The 19,681-nt window shown below is 49.2% G+C and overlaps 1 protein-coding gene across 4 annotated transcripts in view; it reads right to left on the bottom strand.

The window, feature by feature from the left end:
- Positions 1–18,719, bottom strand: part of BCL11A (BCL11 transcription factor A) — a 101,312-nt gene extending 82,593 nt beyond the window's left edge. For 3 of the 4 annotated variants that reach the window (XM_084901070.1, XM_084901069.1, XM_084901068.1), the window contains exons 1-2: positions 17,345–18,719; positions 9,729–10,058 (exon numbers count right to left, since the gene is read on the bottom strand). In XM_084901070.1, coding sequence (XP_084757196.1) covers positions 9,729–10,058; positions 17,345–17,399 — 385 coding nt within the window. In that variant the 5' untranslated portion in view covers positions 17,400–18,719. The remainder of the gene's footprint in view (positions 1–9,728; positions 10,059–17,344) is intronic. The other variant, XM_084901074.1, reaches the window with a different exon arrangement.
- Positions 18,720–19,681: the final 962 nt, after the last annotated feature.

Genomic DNA, 19,681 nt, shown 5'->3' on the forward strand with positions numbered 1-19,681 from the left:
CATCCCAAACACCCAAGGCCCGTGAAAGCACCAAAGTCTATGGAAAAGCCCTATCTCTGTGCGTGTACAAGTCAGACTGGGGAGAACAGCTTTGAAAGTACCACGTGTCCATGCTCGCTGCTCCAACTGCAGGACCCAAAGAGTGACCGTGTGTGAACCCCTACTGGAACTCTATTCCAGTAACTTCTCTCTGCCACCCCTGCAGCCCCCTGCCTCCAGGCTCAGATGTTTTCCTTGAGCTGATCTTCTACCTGAATGGTAGGTCTACCCAGGAAGTGGGACAGAGTTGGAGGGAAAAGGGAGAAGAAAAAAAAACCTCAGGCCCTATCCCTTGGTTCCCCGACTCTCTCTTCCACGGGCCCTGCTCAGCAACGCGCCACGTTTGAACGTTTATTAGAAAGAATAGGATGCGGAGCTGCGTGGGACCTACATCCACAGCCAGATCTGTACGAGCCACAGGTCCGCAGTCCTGACCAATTCCGCTTGACACTAATGTTACTCTACGTGAGTAGAGTTCAATGAGGGCCGAGATGGGATGTGACAGAGTAAATCAGAATTAGATTAAAAACAAAAGTTTAGAAACCGATGCTACACTGCAGAGCAAATGGGACTTGAAGGCAAAATTTCCCTTAACTGCCTTCAAGCCATTTTCCCTATTAGAGTGCTTGCCTGCCACCCCCTTGCTGGCAAATGCCACCGTCGCATCAGAGAGTAGAGTGTGATGCATACAGGAAGGCTTGAGGTAGTCCTCTTTCGATACAATACCTATATATTTAATATATAGCAATTAACTTCTGGTCAGGAGTCTGCAGGCAGCAAGCTGCCCCGAGCAGATGGGAGTAGCTGGGTGGGGGGTAGGGAGGAGGGCCAAAAGCTAGGACAAGCACTAAAGACAGGTCCAACAACAATGCCTGCTGTCAGCAGCTGAATTATTTTTATACAGGAATTTTTATCTCTATTGTACAAACAAGTACGTGTCTGTGCAGACTTGTTAAGCAATCCACTTGTATGTAGAATAAGATTTTTTTTTTCTTCCTTGCTACCAGTCACACAGCTCCAAGATCAGAAGAAATACATAGTCTTTGAAGCTGCTCAAATGTTTTAGTTAAAAGGACAGCAGTTGTTTTCAAAGATCCAAGAGTATCTTTATCAGAATTAAATTTTCCCTTATTGATTTTTCCCCTTAACATAACAAAAACATAACATGAGAAGGTTACGATTTATTATTAAAAAAATTTTTTTCTCGGCCTTTAAATCACTCCTCAGTAGCCAATGTTCACTTTTAAATGTGTAAAAAGGGAAAAAAATGTTTTTAATCTTAGGAGAGATGGAGTAGGAGACGATCCCGAGCTTTAAATGTAACATTGGTTAATGTGCTGTTTTAACGGTGAACTCAGACTTGGGGTGGGGGGGTTGGGGGGGGGCAAAGTGAGCAGTAAATGCCTCATGGTGAGCTGCCCCTTAAATGTAAATAAATCATGAAATCATGGTATCCCCTGAGCGGGTGAAGGGAAATGCTTCAGATTTTTTTTTTTTTTTTTTGGCCCAAAGAGAAACTCCATATTTAAAATGTAAAAAAGATCAGGCATGACACGTAGGGCATTATGCTCCAGCTAAGGTAAGAATCCAAGCTACCTTTATTTCCCTAAAAAATTAACAGATGTGATTTTTTTTCAGCTCTTTTATGCATCATTACATATCAAGAAAATGAACAACTGATGAATATAAATTTAAATGCCCTGATGCATTAGCAGAAGGCTTCCTTGTGTTTTTTTTTTTTTTTTTTTTTTTTAGAAAGTTCAAACAGAAAATAGAAAGGGGGCGGGGGGGGGGGGGGGGGGGATGTGTACAACAGCACCTGTGTTCTTTTCCAAAGCACCTTTGCAGGTTTCACAATAATTCCATTCTTCATTTTAATGGGAGTTTTTTAATCAGCGGGCTCACCTCTATCTAACACTAAGATCAAATTGTAGGTGTAATTGTTCATTGCCAATGCTAACAAGAGTGAAGATACAAACAGAAACGCATTGTGAGTGACCAAAGGTCCCCAGGTATCCCCTTCATCAACGTGCCCGCTCCAGGCTCCCAGTGGGAATTCCCGGGCTGCCCAATTCAAGCTGGTAACAGGCTGCCAGCAGCCCTATCTCAAAAAAGGGTGTGCAGCGTGCTTCCTCTCCTCTTTTAAACCTGATCATCTCGCCTTGAGTGGGTATGACTTGCTGTGGGACACCCTAAGAACTGGGTATTTTATCTTCCCAAAGAGATCAAAAGGGGAAAGGGAGAGCAGCCGAGGCAGCGAGCCTCAGTGCTTGTACTCGGCGCACTGGCTCAGAGCAGCAACCTGCTCAGGTGAGGCTTCCAGCGGCATTGCATCAGATCCGCTCCGATCAGGTCTCCAGGGTGAACCCAGAGAGATGAAACACGCCGGGCTCCCTGTCTGCAAACTTCTCCTCCGCCAGTTCTTGGCAGCTTATTTTTTCCAAGTGTTTTGTTTCAGGAAACGTGTGTGTTTTTCTTTGTATGTCTTGTGGATTTGCCACAACTGGTTCTGACAGCTGTTGATTCTGCTAAATGAACACATTATAAAAAATCCTCTTTAAAACCTCAAGCAGCAGGGCGACTCAAAAAAATAATGGTAAGACGTTTTAATGGAGTTCCAATGGAGAGTTGGTAAATAAAATAAAATAATAATAATGATAATAATGATAATAATACAAATGAAGGTACAGGAGTCCTTCAAGACAGCACTAAATGTAAACTGGATGTCTGCGAGTGCGTGTGCACTGTGTGTTTAATGGAGTAAGAGGGGTGTCGCAAATCACCACAAATATTTACACTGCGCACCCTTTGTTCCAATCGCATACTTGTAGCAGGAGAAGCTGGGACTGTGGCTATTTAAAATTTTAAATATCCAAACGCCTGTAATTAACCATATGAAACAAATTATGTCACATTTCTCCATACCAGCACATGCAAAAAAAAAAAAAAAAATCCTGGTGGCGGATGGGGAGATGGGGAGGTGGCAGAGTTGGGGAGAGGACTGCAGGAGGAGGAAAGGATGATGTTTTCATTTTGCGATAGATCAAAGAACAAGAATGGGGACGGTGGCATGGCGAGCATTTTTTTACCTCGCTGTCTTTCACACCGGGCTATCTAAGTTTACACAATTCCCCAGGCTAGCTGCATATTAAGCCGGCTGTGTACAGCTTTATTACGGTGCGGTGGTGGGAGAAGCATTAATATTCCGGCTCCGCATCTGACAGGGCATTTACATGCGCCCATCTGAGCGGCACCTGAGAGCTCCTCCAAGGTGCAGCCACCGTGTGCCTATTGTAAAGGCAAATGAAGCTCACCTAGTCCCGGCTGGGGTCAGAAGTGACCTCACCACCACCCCCCCAACGCCTCAAATCCTTCCCTTGCCAGCCCAGCTCAATGCCATCGCGGAATGACGAATGAGCTCAGAAATAGACCCCCGGTTACAAACCCTGCTAAGAACAGCAAAAGCCTTTGCTGAAATGTTTTTTAAAAAATGCATGGGGAGTGCAGCTGGCCAGTAAAAAAAAAAAAAAAAAAGCAGGACGACAAATTCCAGGGAACCCAATATGGACAGAGTTACAGTCTCAAACTGATTAGAAAATACAGCCTGATGTTGACTGGCTTCAAATGGAGTTTGGCATCCAGCATATTGGCTTTAATAATGCTGGCATTTTATTATTGTTGTTGTTATTATTATTATTATTATTATTTTAAATCTGCCTCTGGTCTCCAGGAGCACATGTGGAGAGAGCTACAGCATTCTTATTCGTCAGGTTACATTTCCTGGAAATTAAGTTTGTGACAGAAAATGACTCTAGTAGCAATAATATGGTTCATGCTCAAATTAATTAGGTCATTGTTGTAAAAACTACATGGCAAATTACAAAGGTAAATTTACTGATATTGGCCAGGGCTCTATACCCTGGGAAGTAGAGAGGAAGCAGCTGAAGGAGGCTGCTGTACCTGAGGAGGAGCAAGAGAACAGGGGACGGAGGGATACAATGGCCAATTTCCTATTGGTATGACAAACAAAAAATACCGGTCATTACCCATTAAATGATTGTAGTCTGAACATATTTTATGAACTTTATTAACGTCCTCTAAATTGACACATAAAATAAAAACCTGCTTGATGTAAGATAATGTTCAAAATGGGCACTAAGTTTTTTGTTGTTTTTTTTTAATTTTTTTTTTTTAATCCTTGTAATAACAACACTGCTGACATAACCATGACCCAAATGAAATCTGAACAAGCAGAAAGGTACTAAAGATCCTTGGTGATTAAATCTCTTGCTAAAAAAGTGGCAAGGTGCCAGGCTGGGTCCAGCTTGATGCTAAGTGCTTTTTATTGCACAAAGCTGGTACTGCTGTCTGTGAAAACAGACTTGGGCTTGGGGTAAATTTTGTCAAATGATTCCTTTGTGCAATAAAAGGGAACGAACAGACCAACCCAAGTAGATTCAATTAACATCAAATGACACAATCTCGTTGCATCTCCCTAGCTGTGCTACTCCGGTTAAATTTCAGATTTCCCCCCACAAACCCCCCCCCCCCAAAGAAAAGACAAACTTTCTTCCTTTCTCCCAGACTAACGTGGGAAGCCACCAATCATCTCTTCTCCTTTATTAAACATTTTCACGAAGAACTCACGGAATTCTGAAAAACGCTTCCCTGAGATTTGCATGTTTGTTGTGTACTCCAATCTAGTCCTCCCACATCCGTCAAACGGCATTGACGCTGCAGTGTGAAATTAATGATTTTCCAGGACTCTAAAATGTGCCATTAATATGCATCCAGCTCGCCTCTTCCCTGAGCTCGGGGTTTGCTGTCCTGACACTGCCTGCGCGTTTCCATACCCAGTTGCATTTTTTTCCCAGCCCCATGGTCAGCTCCACAATTAAATGCCACGTTCACCAGGAGAAAAAGGTGTGCAAAAACATATTTCAGATCCTTTAAGGTACAACTCGCAACTTGAAACACAGCAAGGAATGGGGTGATTTGAGAAATTACAGCACTGTTTTCCTTAAGCTTTCAGAGAATAAACACAGAGAATGGGAGGGAAACTTTCTCCCTCTGCTCCTGTTCTAGAAGTGAATACATATTTGTGTTTTCAATAAAAGGCCATTTTTACATTAACTGTCTGTAACAGCAGGAGACAGAAAAACTAACACAATCGCCACATCACACACAGGAGGATCTTCATATCACGTGGCCCTATTCTCAAAACTATTATTTATAAAAGACAACTGGGGGAAAAAATGCACAATGCATCTTTTCTGTGTCACCGAAAGGAAACTGTCTGCAGAACTTGGCATCTTTGGGATCTTCCACCTTTTAGATTTTTTTTTTCTTTCTTTCTTTCTTTCTTTTTGGCTTTCCGAAGTAAATTTAGCAGCCATGTGGGCCACTGTGTTTAATTAAGCTTTCAAAAGTCCTCTGACAATGCCAACGATTGTAAGACACTTCTGCGGCTCAATCATGCAATCACTGTGACAGTTCTATTTACAATTTGTCTTAGAAAGAGTTTCTCTGACATTGCACTTTGACAAAACATCCAAGCTGCCAGTTCACAACCTTTCTCTGTCTTATTTACAAATACAGCTTGTATGTAGGGCTCCCCGTCTCATGAACATGAGCCTTGGGGTAGTGGCCTCACAGACATAGGCTCCCAGGGAAAAATCCTAGGTAGTTAGTAGGAAACAGTATTCTCTAGTCTGTGGATTCTGAAGGTAAATAAAATGTTAATCAGTATATAGGGGGCTATTGTTGTTTAGCTGCCATACTAAAAATCCAGTTCAGCAGTCAGTAGTTTTTATTCAGAATCACACAAATGAAGAAAAAATGAAAAATAAGGAGTCGTAATAGAATACTATCATTTATAGTCTCATTTACAATTTACACTGTAAAGTATACATGTACATCCTCCAGTTCAGCCTGAGCTGGCATTGGGCACAAAGAGAAAAGGCAAGTTGGTTTTCTAAATTCTGAAAAGCATAAGTATGTCATACTTGATTTACCTTTAAGTAACGTGCTAATGTGTTTCTGTTCTGAATGAGTAGTTCTCCTTTCATTAGGGTATCTGTCTTACATAGTATATCTAGATATGAAGTGTAGGCAAATAATTTTTACATACCCTGATATAAGCGTCTCTCTTCATGATCATAAGGAGGAAAAAAAATGTTACCTATCAACAGTAGTAGACTTTACTAAATTTTGTAGAATTTGTCATATTGTCTCCCATTCTCTCAAAAAACAAACAATAAAACAAAACAAACAACAAAAAACGTTTATGATAGCACAATCCTAATTTAAAAATTTCTATGTGACAATAAGCCAAAACCTCAAATCTGACACATAGGATAATATTTTCTGGCCTTTTCTATATGTGAACAGCAGTTTTACACTCACCAATCTCCAATGAATATTTCCCCATCATAAAATATGAGACTAGGAAACAAAACAAAACCCCTACGAAGAGCCCAGGCTGCCAGTCAAAGGCTGCTGATAGCTGAGGGTACACAAACTGATGAACTGGGCCCCACACAGTGTAACCTGCTCACTTCCAGTTACAGTAACACTACTTCCACCGGTCTCCATGGATCACAGTCACACAATATTTTGACTATCTGAATAAAGCGAAAAAAGCAACCTCATCAATGCAAAGGTGGGTAGGTAACACGTGTCCATGGGTGACGTGCTGGGCGCATACCCATCTATTCACCAGGTAAATACAATCCTTCCTAAAGACATACTCAGCTTTGAGAAGCCTCTGTACAGTCAACATGCATAGCATTTTACTGAAGATTTAAAGAACCCTCTCTTACTCTCCTATTGGAAAGCCCTGAATTTTAAGCTTTCTTTATCTCAGGAAGCTCTGTCGCTGTTTTATTCCCGCGCTTCCTGCCTATAAAAACGGCCCAGAGCACACACTGGAGCTCACATCCAACTTACATCACTTTAATAAAGCCTTTCCTCCGCAGCGCCCTTCAATGACCACCTTTTATGTGGTTGCCAAACACCGTCTTCCAGAGATTCATCAATACATCTCTTTCCTGATACAGGGCGCGGCTTCTCCTTTATTTCTGTGACACGATTCAACTATCTACTGAATGATCACCCTTATTGTTTCCTTCCTCGCCATAAAAAAAAAAGGGAAGCAGACTTGGAATCATGAAGACGTGCTTGAGAGAAATGGGCTGGGAGTACACAGCTGTCTTCCTAGAACTTCGCTCCGGAGGCACCTGAGGGCCAGGGCATCTTAATTTATGTGCAATAGTAGAATGTTAATTTCACCATAGGAAACTCTTAATTCATTACCGTGAATTATGAGAAGTCGTGATGCTCTCGCTACTGACATCTCGCTCTGAGATGTGACCATGCTATTTATGTCCCGCCAATTCCAGGGTGGGAACAGGTGATTAAACACAATGAAAGGAATCCAGGCTCCGTAATTATTCCTGCGTGCAAGGTTTACCTCACCTGGGTCGAAGCACTCGTGCACCCATCATGTCAGTGAAATTATTTCCTACTGGCCCTATAAAATATATTTTAAATTTGCTTTTTTTTTTTTTTTTTGCTTCTCTGGACTCTGTTATTGTACTAGTTCTTGGGGGGAAAAAATAATAACAAAACCTTTATGACAACCAGAGAGTTAAGGAACCTATTTTTTTTTCTTCCCCTGCGTGGATTCACAACTGTCACAGCAAAAAAAAAGCCTTTACTGCAGGGCCTTCCCCAGCTTGCAGAGTCCTCCTCTGAGTACAGAAGCACAGAATTCTTGAGCTGCTTAATCTGAGACTGAATAACCTATCTGGGACCTCCGTAAGAAGTGTGGTTTTAATTCTTGCCTGACAGACACTGTGTTTTGTCTTTTAAACGGGCAGCTCAATATGTAAATACGATGTTACATCACGCAAGTGTTACTCCATATTTGGTGATTTAGAAAGGCTTTGAATCTCCGAAGATGACAAATCCCCTTCCGCTTGCTCTTGCTTCATTAATCATGCCTTACACTCCTGTTCATTTTCCTTCCAGTCACAAGACAGCACATGGAAATGGTCACTGCTGTATCCTACTGGGAAGGGGGGGGGGGGGGGTTAGAATCTTAAGCTCAATGGTGGATTCGAGAAAAATATTTTGTCAATGCAGCTTCTCTGGGAGCAGATTTCTCATCTCACCGAAGGAAAAATATCTGAATACTACTACTGCGGGACGCACGTAAAAAGAAAAGAAATGCCACGTTTGATTTTTAAGGATCAGATTCCAGAGGGGGGAGAGAGAGAAGAAATAATATGACATTTAATCCCCTCTGGACCACTGACCTACTACAGTTCAACTTGGTGGTCAAACTAGGTCAGGGAGACCAGTTACAGTGAATCAATTGATTATATGCACTATCTTTCCGAAAACTGAACAATCTCTTCGTCTTTGGGGGGGGCAGGGGAAAACAGAGGAAAGTGAGCCATCGACAGGCAAAAGCCATGTTTGTCACCACAGAATCTGCATGCATTCAGTCTGCCTTACGTGTTACATCACTGCTGTTTCACACAAAGGTCTTAAGGACCACTGTACAGTGTTGTGTTTATCTCGTAGGGGAGGGATTTAAGTCCCTCTGCTAGCTGTTAATTCCTTTTCCCTTGAGCTGCTGAGAAACCCACACACCTAGTTACCTCCCTGCTAACGTTAACCGAAGGAAGGAGGGGCTGTTGAATGCACTGTACCTATTTTTCTGAGAGGATTTTTACATTGTGCCACAGCAGACACGGTGGAAGTCTGGACTGGACATTTGTAAGGGTGACATGTGGTTGTGTAAACCGCAAACAAAATCAAGATACATCTGTCAAAACCACATCAGAGACAAGAGAGAGCAGAGAGAAGCATTTATCATTTGGCTGAGGAGGCAGGCTGCAGGGAGCAGCCGTTCCTGTCAAACCAACCTTTTGAAATTTCCAACATGCCCTTAAACTTTTCGAGTAAGCATGTCTGTGCGCTTCAGCAACTGCCCTCTCTACTCTGGCCTGGCCAGTCGAAAATGGCATCTTAAAGTCAAGGTCACGGTGTCATCCCTGCCACGGGGCTGTGTTTAATTACAGCCCCATACGGGCTGACAGCCAATATGGATCCAAGGCTAGCCCTGAAGCTCAGTTAACTCTTTCCACCCCCTCCAAAAAAAATGCCTGTCAGCCCAGCCCATGCCGTGGAGGCCCTGAGAACTAGCCGCACCCCTGGGAGGTCTGACCAGGCCTCTGACTCAAACAGGTCCCTGGCCCGACAGACAGAGGCCTACGTGGCCACAGTGTCTCTGACTTGTTCCCCCAGGCTAGAAAAGGGACCCTGGAAACCCAGCTAGGTGTAGTAAGATTCGACACTTAGGGATGAGAAGGGAGGAAAGAGGGGAAGACATTCAGAATCAGCAGATCCAGAGGGAGGGTATCAGGTATGTGCACCGACTCCACTGACATCCGAGTCAGTGAAGTGGAAAAATATTTATTTTTTTATATTGTGTCCTGGGTGTCAGCAAATTGGAACGATTGTTTTTAACATTACAAGCTGTCACGGACAGTCACATGGAGAAATACAGAAAAGCACTCCACCACTCACTCCTCAGAGCTTGGCTAACAGCGCCTCTGGAAAAAAAAAAAAAATGAAAAAGAAAACATGCAAAACAGCTTTTCTCCTTGCTTCTCATTTACCTGCTATGTGTTCCTGTTTGGGGCAAATTCCTCTGGATGACGTTGATAAACAATCGTCATCCTCTGGCGTGACCTGGATGCCAACCTCCACGGGATTGGATGCTTTTTTCATCTCGATGGGTGAAGGGGAAGGTGGCTTATCCACAGCTTTCTCTAAGCAGAGGCTGCCATTGCATTGTTTCCGTTTGTGCTCGATAAAAATGAGAATGTCCCCCAATGGGAAGTTCATCTGGCACTGCCCACACGTGAGGAGGTCATGGTCGCCTTCCAGAGCTCCCAGAGGGCCGTGGTCTGGTTCATCATCTGTAAGAATGGCTTCAAGAGGTTCGGCTGTGGTTGGAGAAACAAAAGCACAATTATTAGAAGGCCAGAAAGGAGAGACGGGAGAGAAATACAGGATCAACCCTACCCCATCCCACCTCATTAGGTAAAGTGTTTCTAGGCTCTCCTTTATAAACCCCAGAAAACGTGAATGCCTAAAAATGTACAAAAGCTGTGGAGGTGGTCAGCAAGAAAGCACATTTATCAATGAGGCAAGTCATCATATATTTAAAGAAATCATCCTGCATTTGAAGTCGAACTTGAAAAGCTCCAGAAACACACACACACACACACACACACACACACACACCACACATACACACACACACACACACACACACACACACACACACTACAAATGTATCTGGCTTGTGAGTTTGGGAAGAATGTAACTATTTAATAAAGTTAAGGCAGGGGACATAAAGAAAGCTTAAATAATAACTATTCTCCCCCCCCCCCAAAAAAAATTGTAAAAACATAGATTGGAACCAAGTTTCTTTTTCCCCCCTACATACTAAGTTGTCTATTGTTCCAAAGAATAAAAGGAGAGGTGAATAAAAAACACACACCCTTTGTGTGTGAATGTACATACTCCTAAGTTATCACAGAGACATAGCTTCATAAATTAGAAAGCCACGACATCACACGGAAAATGTGCCACATTTGCAGCGCCGTAACAAGAAAACGACTGCCTTCACCTGTGAAACGGATCTCAGTAATCATCAGCACACAGCATCGTTCGCACTGCCAAAACCCTTTCTGATCTCACGCTCAGCAATGCCACAAAAATCCAAGAAATACCAAGTTCACTGGCCATTCTTCTCACACACATTAGCTAAATGGGATGCTTTTGAGTATTTAAGAAAATAAGCCAATTAGTCATTTTTCATTCTGAAGAAAGAAGGCCTAAAATATCCCAAAAACATGTTTGTACTTGGTTGCCTCCATCACATCAAAAAAATCAGAATGGTCAAGCAAACGCCACATTTCAGAACAAGGCTGAGAAGTCCTTTCTTTCGACTTGAAATACTTTGCCTAATGTTGTCAAAGTTGACTAATTTTCTGAATGAGCTCTAAAACGCTTCATTATGGGGCTATTTCTGCACACATAATCACCAGCGATGGTGTAACAAGGTAGATACGTCTTTTATCCCTGCTTCCTTTAAAAAAAAAAAAAAAAAAACCCACAACACTTTGCACCAAAATACTCCAGCAGCATCTATTTGAACAGTTTCTATTACCGTTTAACCTTCCAGAGGGGGAAAAAAAGAGAGTTGGTAAGTCTCTGCTTCTGAAACCTTATGCTTACTCCATTAAAAAGAAAAAAAAAAATCATAAAATACAAAACACTTCCAGGATGCTGCCAGTTAATAAAACTGAAGCAGAAAATGTACAAGTCTTAAACAGTTAATCAGTCTGACCTTCTTTAGCAAGCTGCCAATTTCACATTTAATGAACTTAAAGCCACAGAGAATCAAAAAATAGATTTTAATTTGAGTGTAGAATATTGGAACAGATTTTGATAAAGTGCAAAAATCCAGTGAACTCAGGTTAAATTTATTTCAACCCTAGCCAGGCTGCATATTGAGGGGGAAGATCTGGAGTAACTCCCAGATGTGCTGGGTGAAATAATATTGAGAGCCCTGCCTGGCTGCACCTGTGCTCAAGTAGGACATGTCATCATTTCTAGCCTCTGGTCCTCCTCCTAATTTAACATAAGGTCATCCCAGGAATATGAAGGTGATCGTCCTCCTGCTCAAGGCAGCGAGGTGAGCACTTAGGTGTCTTTGCCCAACATACTGACCAGATGATAAACACAAAATACGCATGAATATGTCTCGGATCCAGAGAGGCAGACGGAAGTGCTTATGCATGATGCCTCTGTGTCATTTTGCTCCTGCATTTGCTTTCATTTTGACCAAGTGAGGAAGTGAAGAGAGAAGTCGTTGTCCCAGATCCCTGCTATGTGAATTCAGGATTTTACGTACACATGGACAAATGTGGGGGGTTTTTTGTTGTTGTTGTTTTTCAGCCTTGACTACAAGTTCTTAAGTTTACAAACTATAAAGGAAGATTCGGGGAAAATATTTTATTTTATTAAAGTGAGTAAGTACATAGACCCTTGGCAAAAAATAAATTTAAAAAAATTTAACTCCACCATTAAGATTCTTTTTCTGTTCCCAAGGCCTGACACATTTCTGAAAGCGGAAATATTTAGGAGTAGATGGAAATACCCTGCTAGGTAGCAAACAGTTAAAGGTACTGCGGTACAAAACAGACTTGGTTAAAGTCTTCTGAATGTAGTGACTGAACTGATTTACAATCAAAACCAGGAAATGAAGTGGTAATTCAGAGGTTGCTGATTACACCTCCACATTTCACCTAATTAATTTTATAGGAGGCAAAGTTCTTGAAAATAACAAGATGATCAAATGTACAGATATAAAACCTGTAACCTCAACATTTTCTATGCTCTTAACGTAAATTATTGCTAATTAACAAGAATTATATCCTAATGTATGAAATAATGTTTAACATCGGGCTCCCTGCAAAAACATTTGGCTAGGGATGTTCAGGGGAAAAAGAAAAAAAACACCAAAACGTGTTCTTATTATTGCTGCTGTATTATTAAAAATCAGTTGGAGTGGGGCACAAAGAAAATATGAAAATACCATTCTCTGGATGCAGTCTACTGATTTGCATTGACATCTTTTCTCAGTGGCAATCAACATTTCCTTTCTGGGCATCAGATAATTTCTCTGTATTTTAATGCAAATTCCTCTTTCCCTAAAAATATTCCTAACCTCAGCCATTTTACCCCCTCCTTCCATTCAACCCCATCCTCCTTCGCCCCCCCAATACCACCCCTTCTGAGCCCCGGCCTAAGCTCCGGCTACAAAGCGGGGAGTCCAGGACTGAAGTGGAAGGGAGTGGGCAAATAATCATAATAATTAGCGCGAATTCTCCACGAGAGAAAGAAATAGAAAATAAAATGCTTCTGCGTTCAAACAGCAAGACAGACTGAAACGTCTCCATGCCCCAGCGGCTGACTGAGAGATCTTTTCCTCTCTCTCTCTCTCTGCAGTTGCAAAGGAATAAATTTAAATTAAAAAAAAAAAAAAAAAAAAAAAAAAAAAAAAAAAAAGCCTTAGAAGAAATGTAGGGAATGAGCGAGGGAAACTAGGGCTGCTGGGGAGGGGGGAGGGGGAAAAGAGCTCTGCCTTCAAGTTTGCTTTCCAAGTCCTTCCCTTTGATTGTCTTACTAACAGGGTCCAAGGAAGCAAACCGAGACCGAAATGCCGAGAGGGGGGGAAAAAGCAAAAGAAACAAAAGCGAAGGCAGGGGCGACAGGCCCAGGGCAGGGGGCCGGCGGGGGGCCGGCCGGCCGGTGCAGAGAGTGAAGTTGGGTGCAGGGACTCGGAGGCACAAAGCGAGCAGCGTGCAGGCTGCAGGCTCCGGCCGCGCTCGCTGCGAACACGTGCAGCAGCGGCTGCGGGGCCGCGGGGCCGTGGGGCCGGGGGAACCGGGCCCCCCGACTGCCGCCTGCACCCCACCCTGCCGCCGGAAGACAAGATTCCCCGGGAATCAGCCCGTGGGGAGAAAAGGCTTAAACATCTCGGCTGGTTAACCTGGGGCAGCAGCCTCGGTCACACCGCACACACCTCAAGCGCGGCTCCCGAATTTCATGTTGTGTCCAGAGACGCACACAGGTTACTTTGCGGGGGGAAATCTCAGCAAATGCATTTGCTCCCGCAATGCCGGCCCCGGGGTGCGCAGCGCCGCGGCGGCTGCGGCTGTTCATTATTAATGACGCCGCTCGCCCGCATCATTACGATGATAACTGTTACTATTGTTGTGATTTCGGGCTCCGGAGCCGGGGCTGCGGGAGGCGGGGGAGCCGGGGAGGTCGGGCTGAGCCGGTGGAAGGAGTGAACCCGGAGACTCCGGGGCCAACTTGCCCGGTCCCAACCGCCGGCCTCGCCGCGGAGCCGGAGCGCGCGCTCCCCTTTCCTCCCCGGACCAGACGCCGCCCGGGCCCCCCCCGAAGGAGAAGGAACGAGCCCTGCGCCCCGCTCGGCTCCCGGTTCCCCGGGGAATGGGGACGCCCTGGGGTGCTTCCCCGCAGCCCTGGCCTGGAGCATTTTTAAAGTCCAAATGCAGAACAAAGACAGAAGGGGTGATGGGGGGGGAGGGGGGGGGGAGAATGGAATTCTGCCTAACCGTCCGTTTCCCCCGCCCCCGCCCCACCCTATAGCAGAGCTCTTCCCTCCACGGCGAGACACGGAGAGCAGGGGGGTGGGGGTGGGGGAGGCTCTGGTGCAGGTTCAAGTTCGCTGAGCTTTCTTGATCTTGGTCTGCCTCCTAGCGACCGAAAAGCTTCCATCCTTCAGCCCAAGAAGCAAAGGATTGGGGGGTGGAGGGGATGAGGGGGGGAGAATGTCCTGAAGATCCGAATGACTCCCGCCCCCTTCTTGGCACCCAGGAAAGCGAGCGACCCCGCACCCCCTCCAAGCTGGTCTCAGACCCTAAAAGCCCGCACTGGGGCGAGTGGAGAGGAGAGGGGAGTGGGGGAGGGGGGTGAACCCACCCAGCCAGGAGTACCCCGGGAGGGACCCGGGATGGGGGTGGGGGTGCGGCGAGGACGGCAGGTCTCAGGCCGCCCTTGGGAGCCCCCAAGGCTGTCCTTCCTTCCGAAGAAGAAGAGCCCGGCTTTCCCGACTCCTGCGAACGCGGCCCTGCCTTCCCGCCGGTACCTGGCCGGGCTGTAACTCACACCGCCGCGCCCGCCGCGTCTGCTCCGCATCCGGCGCGGCCGGGGGAGTGGGGGGCGGGGAGCGCGCGGCGAGGGAGGGCGGGAGGCGCGGGGGTGGGGAGAGGGAGGGCCCCGCAACGCGCCGGGGCGGGGGAGCCTCCAAACTGTGTGTGACAAGTTCCAGGGCCCAGGGAAAAAATCGATTCTCTGTGCGCAACCCCCCCCCCAACTTAAAAAAATATATATAATACAGGATTGGGCATATAGATGGTCCTTTAAAATGGCATCAAACATTAAAATAAGGGTGGTGAGCGAGTGTGGGCCCCCTCTCACGCCTTTCTTTCCCTCGCTGACAAACTTTCCTTAAGTGGCCACCCCCGCCTTGCCAGACGCACGCTCTTAGCCAGGAGAGAGCCACCCACCCAGCCTGATGGGGGCTCACCAAGGCCGCCATCACCACCACCTTCCACCCCCATCCCCACCGAGCCAGGCCCCGGATAGAGGGCAAGAACTCAGGGGTGGGGGGCGCAAAGTCCTGGGATGCAGACTCCCAGAACGCATCCTCGAATATACTCCCCCCTGACGACCTCCCCACATCCCCCCACCCCTACCTGGCTAGTCAGGGCTCAGGGGGACCAAGGGGACCGAACGGGGGTGCTGGTAGCCAGATCGGGTGCAAGGGGGACAGGGAAAGCACGTGGTGACCTCCCCGCTGTCCAGAGCTGTGGACAAGAAACGCGGAAGGGGGGGGGGGGGCGCGGGGAAGTGGGGAGGCAGAACGCGCTTTTTCAGCTGCTTTGCAAAAATAAAAACGCTTTGCAAAGCCGAGTTTCTCCCCAGCCGATTCCGAAGTCTTGAGTGTTGTGCTGGGGGCCTGAGGGGGCTGCGGACCCCGCCAGCGCGGAGTCTCGGCGCGGCCAGCCGCAGGGCCGGCGGGCGGGCGGCGGGCGGCGGGCGGCGGGCGCGGGTGGGCGATCCGGGCCGGGCGGGGGCGCGGCGAGGCCCGGCGAGGCCCGGGCGGCGAGGCCCCGGTGAGGCCGGGCCGCCGCCGCCTGCTCCCGCCCGGGCTGCCGCGCGCGCCGCGCTCGGTCCTCTCTGTCTGTTTGTTGGCAGGAGGCTCCCGCACACGCGGTGCTTGTAAACATTCAGACACGAGATTTTTCCCAATCAAAATCCACTTCCACTTTTTTTGAAAATCTTCCAAAAAATAGTAAGAGGAGGGAGTTCCTCGCTCCCTCTCCGCGCCGCTGAGCGCTCTAAGTTTGCAACTGAAGGGGTTTGGGGCGGGGGGGAAAGAGGTCATTGTGCAGCATTTCTCCCCATTATTGAAAGAATGTGAGATTTCTGCCGGGGGGTTAGGGGGGGGGGTGCTCGAGAGGAGAAGCCTTGCAGAAAACGGCCGGCGAAGCGGTTTTTTTGGCTTCTCGATTTGGGGGGCAAAGAAACGTTGCCTTCTCTTGCCTTGTTTTATATAATTTTTTAGATACATTTTTTTTATGTTGCTCGTCTTCTCGCCGCCGCGGAGCAGAGGCTGGGAGGGGCGGGCATCCGCAGCCCAGGCGGCGGCGGCGGCGGCGGCGGCGGCCGGCTCAGCCTCCCGGCAGCTCGCCCCCGGCCCTCGCTCCGGCCCTGCGGCGGCGGCGGCGGCGGCGCGAGGATCCGGCACAAAAGGCGGCGGGACGGACGGCCACCTCGGCCCGGAACAAAAGGCCGGGCAGCGCGGACCGCGGCTCCGCTCCTGCCCGGCCGCCCGGCTCCCCCGGCCGCCGCCGCGGCCCCTCTCCGCGCTCCGCAGGCTCCGGAGAGAGCCGGGGGGCCCCCTCCCGCCACCCCACTTTCTCACTATTGTAAGGCGGCCACTTTCCTCCCCGGGCACACTTGACCGCGAGCGCGCTCATGTCCGAGGGCCAGTCTCACCTATTTTCTCCCCGGGAATTGTCTTTTTTTAGGCTTGGGTTCCCTATCACACACACACACTCACATACACACTCACACACACACTCACATACACACTCACACACACACACACACACACACACACCCGCTTCCCTTCCTTGGGTGAGTGCAAGCAAAAGCCCCCCTTTCCCTTCCAGTTCCCTCCCCTAGGTCTGCCTGCCCGAGAGTTGTTCGCATCCATACATCTATAGCATTGTTCGTTTTTTTGTTTGTTTGTTTTTTTGTGGGGGTTTTTTTTTTTCAAAATTGAAGGAGAAATCATTGCATTCCTTTCCGAAAAGCGAAATAAAGCAGCGGAAAGCAGGCAAGAGGAGAAGTCCCATTTTTTGTACGGTTAAAATAAAAAAGGTGCTTTGCTGTCCCAAAAGTACCTACGGCTACGGTTCGGGATGGAATGAGGGTTTTTTTCTCCTCCCTTTTAATCTCTTTTATCCGACTCTCGGAGGTTGTTTTTTTTTCTTGTGGGGGAAAAAAATTTTTTTTTAATGCATGCACACACACCCCTGTCTGCTCCTCGCTCTTACTTGTGGTCCCGCGCGCTCTCCTGATTATTAGTAATTATTATTACTATTATCGGGTTACTTACGCGAGAATTCCCGTTTGCTTAAGTGCTGGGGTTTGCCTTGCTTGCGGCGAGACATGGTGGGCTGCGGGGCGGGCGGCGGCGGCGGCGGCGGCGGCGGCGGCGGCGGCGGGCGGACGGCGGCTCGGTTCACATCGGGAGAGCCGGGTTAGAAAGGAGACTCCAGAGAAAATATCTTCATCAGTGCCTTTTGACATCCAAAATAAATTAGAAATAATACAAAGATGGCGCAGGGAAGATGAATTGTGGGAGAGCCGTCATGGCTTTTTTTTTTTTTAAGCAAAAAAAAAAAAAAGAGAGAGAGAGAGAGAGAGAGGAGATAGAGGGAGAAAGAGAGAGGAGAGAGAGAGAGAGATGAAAAAAATGGCAAAAGCCCCCCTGAGCTGCAAGTTCAAGTGCGGACGTGACGTCCCTGCGAACTTGAACGTCAGGAGTCTGGATGGACAGAGACACACAAAACATGGGCAGGGCGAGCAGGAGAGAAGGGGAGGAGGGAAGGGGAGGCTCACACCAATGGACACACATCAGGGGCTGGACATGAAAAAGAGACCAGGACAAGCCAATGGCCAGTGCGGGGCGGGGGAGGTGCGGGCGGGGGGCTCCGCAGACGCCAGGCGCGGCCCCGGGAGAGGGGCGGGCGCGGGGGAGGGGGCGCCGGGCCGCGGGCTCACCAGCGGCCGCCACGAGCGCCCAAACGGCGGCGTAGCTGGGGGGGGGGGGAGGGAGAAGAAAGGGGCGGAGGAGGGGATAGGGGTGCGTGGGGGAGCGAGGGGGGAGCGAGACGTGCTCCTTCCCCCCCACGCCGCACGTGCACCCCAAAATGAAAGCTTTCTTTGCAGCCGGAGTGCCCGGGGAGGCTGCTGGCTGCCTGGGGCCGGAGCGGCGCGGGCGGAGGGAAGCCAGGTAGAGTTGCTCCCGGACACCCTCCCCCGGGCGCACCCCCACTTCCCCTCCCGCCGCCGCGCTCCCCGCTCCCCGCGTGCGGACGCCGCCGGCGGCCCAAGTGAAAGCCCCGAGCCCGCCCGCGGCAGCGCTCGGGAAACTTTGCCCGAGGAGAGGACAGGGCTGGCCAAGAAAACCACCCCAAGTTGGGAGCTGAGCCTCCAAGTTGCAGCTCCGCAGCGGGCGAGGGGAAGGCAGGAGGGAGCGCGTGGCGGCGCGGAGTCCAGCCCAAGTTTGGAGGGTGGCGGGTCGGGGAGGGCAGCGCGGGGGGCTCGAGAGAGGGGGGGGGGCAAGGGCGTGGGAGGCGGTGCAGGCCCCAGGAGGGCGCCCCTAAGGCGGAGCGGGGGGTCCGGGGTACTGGAGCGCCCCGACCAACGATTGGGTCTGGATGCAACTAGAAGCACACGGAGTAGAGGCGCCCAAAGGGTCGCGGAAAGAGAGAGAGAGAGAGAAGAGAGAGAGAGAGAGAGAGAGAGAGAGAGAGAGAGAGAGAGAGAGAGAGAGAGAGAGAGAGAGCCGAGAAATAAAAACATGAGCAGCCAAACTCGGGGCACGTTTGGGGCCCCGGAGGGGAGCGATGGAGGCGCCGAGCGGCCGCGGGCCGGAGGACAAAGCGCGGGCGGCCCGGGAGCCCAGCCCCTGGGAGCGCGCCGCTGGCGCCGCGGGGGGTCCCGGAACCGGGTCCCGAGGAGGGACACACCCCCTCCCGGTCCGGAGCCGCTGCCTAAGCGCAGGAGCATGAAAAAGAAAATGTTTCTTACGGACAGAGCACAACTACTCCTGTGCTGTTACCCGGGGAGAGAACATAGGGAATGGAGAGAGCGCGCCTGGCTCGCTGGGGCAGCGGGGATGCGGTGGTGGCGGGGTGGCCGCCCCGGGTCAGCGCCGCGCTCCCCGCGCCGAGCCGCCCCCCCGCCCCTGGAGCCCGCACCACCCCCCTCTGGCCTCTCTGCAGCCGTTCCCGGGAAACTAGGGGAGACCTGTTGGAAATGAACCCCTGTCTCTTTAATGCATGCGCGCGCGCGCTCCAGCGCGTGTACACACACACACACACACACTCTCACACTCACACACACACACACTCACACAGACACACACATGCACACACACACACACAGGCTACCGCTGTCAAAAAGCGGGCTTCACTCTGGCGTGGGATACTTTCAGTTTTTACGTAAAATGTACAGCAACAGCACCCCCTGCGACTGGAAAGTTTATTCGGAAACGTGCCTCCCCGGTCCCCCGGCGGCGTCCCCCGCCTCCCCGCCTCCCCGCCGGCCTGCGCCACCCGCAGCCCCGGCCGCGGAGCCCGCGCCGCAGTCACTGACCCGGAAGGCCAGGGGTGCCGGGGCAGGGGCTCGGGTCCGAGGGAGGCGCGGAGCCTGCGGGGCGGAGGCG

The sequence above is a fragment of the Pipistrellus hanaki genome (genome assembly GCF_964339955.1).
Source record: "Pipistrellus hanaki genome assembly, chromosome: 12".
Classification (NCBI taxonomy): Eukaryota; Metazoa; Chordata; class Mammalia; order Chiroptera; family Vespertilionidae; genus Pipistrellus; species Pipistrellus hanaki.